The sequence below is a fragment of the Limulus polyphemus genome, unplaced genomic scaffold, assembly GCF_000517525.1.
Source record: "Limulus polyphemus unplaced genomic scaffold, Limulus_polyphemus-2.1.2 Scaffold1791, whole genome shotgun sequence".
NCBI lineage: Eukaryota > Metazoa > Arthropoda > Merostomata > Xiphosura > Limulidae > Limulus > Limulus polyphemus.
Genome location: NW_013667401.1, coordinates 1,989 through 9,682, shown reverse-complemented (window position 1 = coordinate 9,682; position 7,694 = coordinate 1,989). Strand labels below are relative to the sequence as shown.

Below are 7,694 nucleotides of genomic sequence, written 5' to 3'. Positions count from 1 at the left end.
CCTTGCAAAAGTACTTCTCAACAACAACTGAAGTCTAAATCCTTCAACACAGTTTCAGATTTACACACTAACTGTCATCAGTATGGTTATATAACAGCACAAATACCAAAGTATTATTTTGTATATAATACACTTACATTTTGGTAAGTTGCTAAAACCAAGCCAGTATTGTAATCTACTATTTTTTTTCCAAATAAAATCAGTTTGACATTTATTGTCATTATATAGTAAAAACATATGGCAATTTTTCCTTTGTCATTTATAATGGCTTTTGTATTTGTTCGTAAATCACTAAATAAACTCTTCTTTGCCATTTTCTAGAATCCTCCACAAACTCCATTTACATCAATTACAAGTAACTAAAATGTATGACAATGTACTTGTGACGAAGAATAACATAATGTAATAATTATGTGTGTTTTTTTTGTTTTACAAGTTACAGCTTTTACAGTAAGGAAAAATTTTTATTTAAACAGATATGAAGTTTTAATCACTGGTGCAATCACTCAAGTACACAGTCTGCAAATATTTTAAAATGAAAAATTTAACCTTTTTTTTAAACTTTAAATGATAACTTTATTAATGCATACACAGTTTGTTTTGGGATTATTTTGTGATGTTGGTCTTTTCTTTACTACACAAAAATTGTCTTTCAAAATTACAAGACAAATTTATTGAAGCAGAAATACTTATTTTTTCATTAAGTTATTTATCCCGGTCCTTTCTTTGCAAGATAAGTTCTCTAAAGTAAAGTAAGGACAATTCACATTAAGTCTATCAAGATAGCTCAGTAATAAGATTGCCAAGCAGAAAAAAAATCATAATTTATTCCTGTGCAGCATTACCATTAATGCCTTATTTCTGAAACTGTTGAGACACAAATTCATTACTTTACATTGGAGTCTGATCTTCACAAACCAACCTACATGCATCATTATTAATTATCATTATACAAATATACATTATATCAATATACAAATAAATAACTACTAGTTAGTCGTTTTTCCATGTGGTATTCTTCCTTGAGTGATTAAAATTCTGTATTTCACATGAAAAAAGGGAGTTTTCAGAAAATGATTTTTATTTTACATAAAAAATCAGATAACTTTATTGAAGTTATCTGTTGAGATACAGTCATATGAAAATTAGTTTATTATATACATGAAGAATAGAACATACACACAGCTTACAACATCTGTCATATTTGATATTTTCTCAAAACTTCATATGATCTTTCTTTCAAAGTATATATTAAAAAAAATAACTTACCAGTGCTCTTTCTAACTTTCAACCGACAAGGGGAAAAAACCTTTGCTTTTGCATTTAAACTTTACTGTTACAAATGAATAAAAATCTTTATGTGACAATTGTGAATGTGTGTTTACTTAAAGTTACTTTGAAAACAATCACACAAAAATAATGAATTTATGAAGGAAAGCTGATTTGGGGAAAAAAGAAATTTCGATGCAAGACTGAATAATGGTATATTTTTACACAAAACCATTTTAGTGTGATAGCGCTATCTCACAGATGCAAATATTATGTGCCTTTTAGACAGGCCCGTGTTATTTGCAAAATAAAATGTTATAAACCTTCTTATGAATATTTCTAGTGGTCCTGTCGGTGTCTTTTCCAGAATCGTTTCACATCATCATGTCCTGCCCGACTGACAACCATTACTCTCTTGGATGAGTTGTCCCACACCAACACACCTAGATCCTACCAAAAATAAAACTTTCGATTTGAAAAACATTTAAGCATGTTTTATTTTTTGTGTATAATTTTTTTCTAAGCTTTTTTACTTTATTAAAAGGATAACATATCAGTACTTTTAAAAATACAACTTATAAAACAGGCTTCAATCTATTTTATGATACTTTATGACATGGTAGTTAAAATATAGTGTATAAGACTTTTAGGCCATCAGTTCACTACCAACCAAGTCAGATGCAACTTGTTAAATCATTAAAAAAAATCACAAGTAGTCAAACAGAAATACTTTCATCTCATACTAGAAACATTGGGCAAAGTGTAACTTTTATCTGACTTATATGTTGAAATTAAACCTCTAATTAGTTATCATCACAAGTAAGATTTTTCCAATGATACGTGTCTGCTTCTGCAAAGAAGAGAAAAAGTGGTATCAAACACATGTTGGTTCAATGGACTACAAAAGTAATTTGCTCCTTAACTGAGCTATTGGAAGAGAGGTAATACCTGTTGAACATAACCACTAAAGACGAATACAACTGTCAGATTTGGCGAAAGGGACTGCAAGAAGTTTGGAGACTAAAAAAATAGGAACAAGGAATTGTGTAGAAATATTTATTAAAAACTCTAGTTAAAAAATATTTAAATTATTGTATACCTATAAACATTGTTTTAACTGATTTTTTAAATAAAGTATGGAGACATTATTAATTAAACTACCAGTATAATTAGGTCTAGTACTATAGCTTATATTCTTTTTCAATATTAGTACCTAAAATACAAAGGTCCGCAAGCATCATTTGTAGATTACATCTTAATCATCTGGTTAAGAACTTATAAAGAGATCATTTTAGGCCTAAGTTAAACATATCATGTCTAAAGTTGAGGGCCTAACATGCACTGACTCAATTTCATAAATCTCTATATAGGTGAGGTCAACAAGTGGATCTAAAGTTAAATATAACTCAGAAAGGATTTTTATAATGCTTTTAAATTCAAAGTTCATTTACTTCAATAGATTAGCTGCATATTTGTGCATGTGGTATATTACAGGTCACAGTGAATGCATGGTTAAATTCAGGACATTTAGTGCTAAAGCACCTGGATTCTGTCCCTTAACTGGTTATTGGTTGCAAGCATCTCGGTTTTGCACCTGTATTCTTGATAGACATCTGAAGAGATTGGGTATCCCTAATACTAGTTAAGTGCCATCATGCAGTTATTTGCAATAAAACATTATACCTTTTATTTTTATAATTAGTAAAGGACTCCCTTGCTCCACTAGAAGAGAGGTTGGGTGGGACTCGCATTGAGAAGTCCTGAGGAACGATGTTCTGCAGACAATGAACCATGTTCCCTATTTTGAAAAGCAAACCAACCCCAATTTGTTCAATTCAGGGGTTAGCCAGGATGGCCAAAGTCCCTTTACGCTTTACTCATGGTCGTCCATGAGTGGCAGTCCAGTATTGTATATTATGTGTGATACAAAACAATTGTTCACCACCCGGAAGTGCCAAGGCAGTCTTATGGATCACTCCATCTCAACATAGCTTGTTCTTACCAGGAATTTAGTTATTAGTCTACTGATAGCTAATGGGGATTTGTAAAAGCATACCTGACCAGGCAATATACCACTGATATTGGGGTCCAAAAGAGAATGACAAGAAGGTCTCGGAAAAAGTAATAGCACAAAAGAAATGAAGTTACTCACCTCCATCATAACTTAGCCGGGGTGTGTAGAATAGCCACAGAAGATAGCTGAAACCCATCCGAGGAGGAAACTACTAAATCATGTAAATAGTGTGATATAAAGGTGTTAGGTGTGGTCTACATACCAGTCTGGACAATTTCCTCCACCAGGCTATGCAACCAATCTGCCAGGGACAGCGATATATGTCAAACTGGATGAGATGAGACCCTAAGAAGTCTCCACCCCTCCAATGAAAGACCAGAGTAAGCTATCTGAACCCAGTGACGAATCCAACTTGTCAAGGTGACAGGGGATAAGTCTTGTGATATTGAAGAACTCTCAATGGATAAATAATTGGCAATGTGAGCTTCAAAATTCTTCAGTATGTCACATAACAGCTGAGAGCCTGAACAGGGCATAAAAGACAATCCAATTCTGAACAGTCATATAAATGGGAAAAGGAGGGAAGATGAATAGGAGAGAAAGCCTTATCTCCTTCCTTAGCTGCTGCAATTTTAGGTACAAAAGGACATCTGTCTAGATACAACAGAATGTAGTTGGAATGGTACAGTTTCCTGTGAACATGAAGAATATCAATATGCCTACTAGTCAATAACAAAAGAAGTGAAAAATAATACATTGACCCCAAATTCAAAAGGTGGACATGAAAATGCATGGAGAACCACTGTGATATCCCAATTAGGAACCTGGAAAGGGTGACGAGGGCAGATAACCAAAATTATTTCAAAAGTAATGACAAAACTGGGGACTCAAAAACTTGTTCTCTCTTAGAAAAACAAAAAGTAGCTGATAAGGCAGCCTCATACAAGGCAACAGACAAAGACACCAAACTTTTGTCAAACAGTCATGTAAAAAATTGAGAGACACGTGGCACAGTGGGACATGAAGGGTTAAACCCTTGTCTGAGAGACCAATGACGATAAGTAAACCATTTCCTTTGATTAACTTCCAAAGAGGAATGTTGAATAGAATATGGATGCCACTCATGATGTCAATCCCTGATTTCCTGTGATGGACTACATAAAAGACAGGCTTGAATTCGAAGAATGCTGACTGCTGGATGAAAAATATCTGACCGAGGCTGACATAAGAGAAATGGCCAGTGAGAAAGGGGAAGAGGTTGACACTCTTGAAGATACTGGAGGAGTGGAAACCAGGGCTGCCACCAAAAGTACTTGACAAGACATGGAATGAATCGGTGCCAGAACCTTGGACAGCAGAAGAATATGAGGGAATAAATAAAGATGAAGACCCATCCAATCCTGGCTGAGAGCATCTACTCCCAAAGCCAGAAGGTGAAGTACTAGAGACCAGAAGGATTGGAGCTGAGCATTCCAGTGTATGGCAAAAGCATTGATCTGTTGTGTCCCTAGACAACAGCAGATCCAACAAAAAACTTGAGAATGAGGCATACATTCCGCAGGAAGAGCTCTATTGGGACAAGATAACTGGTCAGCCACTAGATTCATTATCCCTGGAACGTGACAAGCAAAGGAGAAGATCCCCTTGCTTTAAAATGTACAATACTACTGTGGAATTGAACGAATGAAGCATTACCATCTTTCCTCTCAACAATTCAAGACCCAGAGTCATAGCTTATTAAACTGCTAAAAGTTCTAAGATATTGATAGGGAAAGAAGCTTCCTCTAACTGTCGAAAGTCCCTTGAATTCCATATTTTCTATACAAGTAGCCTAGCTCTGAAGAAAAGCATATGTGATCAGATGTATCTCTGGCCGTGGAAGTGGTAGAGGGACACTTACTGTTGTGCTGTCCCTATTCAACCACCAGCTGAGATTCAGCAAACTTGAATCCCACAGTCGCACTGGACAATACAGCACATCTGTGCAAATATTCCACTGGTCCTGTAACAACTGTTGAAGGGGCCTCATGTGGGCCTGACCTAAAGGAATGAGTGATTCCAAGGATACCCACATCTCCAAATGAAATATAACTGTGCATGTTGGTAGAGAAGGAGACAACTGTAATTGAAAAATTGCTCATTCCATGGCCTGAAGGCACAGAGGAGAAGGTTGGACCTGCCTTAGTCTGGAATTGAAAAACACCACTAAATTGATGAGGTACTGTGTGGGAGTAAGAATAGACTTCCCCTTTTTAATAAGAAACCCAGCACTTGCAGCTCCTGGTTACAGAGTTTGAGTGTGCAGTTCTGCCAAATGGTGAGAAAGGGCGAGAAGCCAGTCATCCATGTAATGGTGAGTGTGAATGCCAAGGGAGTGAAGATCACGTGAAAAAGCTCTGACTATCCGGTAAAAAATGTATGGAGCAGATGTGAGGGCGAATAGTAGAGCACAAAACTGAAAAACCTGGTTGTCATGCACAAAACGAAGATAATGCCTTGATGATGCGGTGATCTAGATATGAAGGTAAGCATCTGTGACGTTGAATTCTGTCATCCATAATCCAGGTGAAATGAGCCACGAAAGGGAAAGAAATGACTCCATTATAAACTGAGGAGGCTGGAGGAAGTAATTAAGATGGGAAAGGTCAATGACTGGTTGCCAATTGCCCGTCTTTTTCGATACTACAAAAAACTGAGAATAAAAACCCTCGAGAAAGGAGGTGATGCAGTCTATGGCCTCTTTATGTAGAAAATCCTGGATGGCTTGTACTTGACAGTTAAAAGTAAATGGGTCCTTGGGGAGTGGAAATCCAACCGGTATTACAGACAGAGGAAGAGGAGATGTGAACTGAATGATCAATCCATTACTGAGAACTTGAAATCTAGTTGTATCTTACTGCAAAATCTAATCTAATTAAAAGAAAGTTGCATACCACAAGTAAAATTAAAAAATGAACTGTATGTCACCATGTCCTGAGTGTACAGCTGGTGTCTAACATGTGCTATTTACACAGTTAGAATGAAACAACAGAAGTGTTGATATATACTTCTGTTTAATTATGTCTTTTACTTCCACTAAAATGTGTAGTATTAAAATATTTTATACTAAATAACTCTAAGTATGTTCAACGTTATTTCACAACTACTACTACTACTATTGTGTTTGAAAACACTGTAAGTATACATTTCATTAAAATTTTACAAATTAAAACATTTAAAGCCTCTTTCTTACTTTCTGGGTAACTTATAATAAAACACATGCATTTCAAAAATGCTTCAAAATTCTAATTGTAGGATAAAGAAATCACTTGAAAGATAAGGTTTTCCTGAAGCTATATACAAATTCTAGTTCACAAGTACATGAAACAGCACAATAAAAAATTCAAAGTTAACACCAAGGTCACTTCACAATTCTCAGAATACTTAACACGTACATATGTCAATATCTTATAGATGCTTTAAATAGGTTCTGATTTTTATTCAAACACATGCACATAAAACACCACAACAAAAAATTCAATGTTAACACTACCTTTTTGTCACTTCAGAATTCTCAAGATGCAATAAGTAGCAATAAATAATCTACTTACCCTTGCATAGTTCCTCAGAAGTTCAAAGTCATTTTGAGACAGAAACTGGCTGTACAGAACTCCTTCCTTAAAATTGAAACGATCTCTTTCTACTTCCCATAACCTTATTTGATCCATCACAGTAGGTGGAATTACACATTTCTGTAGATTGTAAAATATTTCAGTAAAATCTTTCTTGTATCAAAGTTCATCACATAACAGTTAATAATGTGTATAAATCAAGGTATCATAAGAATATTAGGCCTCTTTGAGTAACATTCTGCTATAAGATCATGTGGAAGTATATGAACTACATAATTTCCAAGTAGAAGAAGAAGTGCAATGTCAACTTTTTTATATCTACCCTGAGTTTTTGTTTTGATTTTCCTTGTGATTTTGTCTCAACTATTTGTTCCTCGTGTTTAAAACTACTGTTTAACTGCTCGAATTTTTTCTTAAGTGAACCAACATTACCAGAATAATGAATGATAAAAAACCTAGTGAAAAAAAGCAGGAAAGAATGAAATAAGAGTAAAGAAATGAAAATCAAAGAAACAAAAGTGAATCAACCATCTAAAACATGATCAATGATAGAAAAAAAATCATTTATCCAGAGATGTCAGTCACTTTTCTTCACAAAGAAGTGAGGAAAGTGCTTAAGTTTAAGATAAAGAATAAGGCTAAACAATATAATTCATATTATATTTGCTGCTTGCATTCAATCTTCTTGAAAATTTATTAATAAATCTTCACAGAGAGTTTGGAAGTACTTGTTGCATACATAAAAAGAAATGTTTGGTGTCCTCAGGTGCACTGATTTAACTTAGAGATAAGAATAGTAC

The 7,694-nt window shown here is 34.6% G+C and overlaps 1 protein-coding gene across 1 annotated transcript; it reads right to left on the bottom strand.

Annotated features, from left to right (window-relative positions):
- Window positions 1–1,059: 1,059 nt before the first annotated feature.
- On the bottom strand, window positions 1,060–7,371 carry LOC106464948 (general transcription factor IIH subunit 4-like). The gene is made up of 2 exons (XM_013925122.2): window positions 6,874–7,371; window positions 1,060–1,719 (listed from the first exon to the last, which is right to left on the bottom strand). Exons 1-2 carry the CDS (start codon window positions 6,988–6,990, stop codon window positions 1,609–1,611), a joined length of 228 nt encoding a protein of 75 aa, XP_013780576.1. The 5' UTR covers window positions 6,991–7,371; the 3' UTR covers window positions 1,060–1,608.
- Window positions 7,372–7,694: the final 323 nt, after the last annotated feature.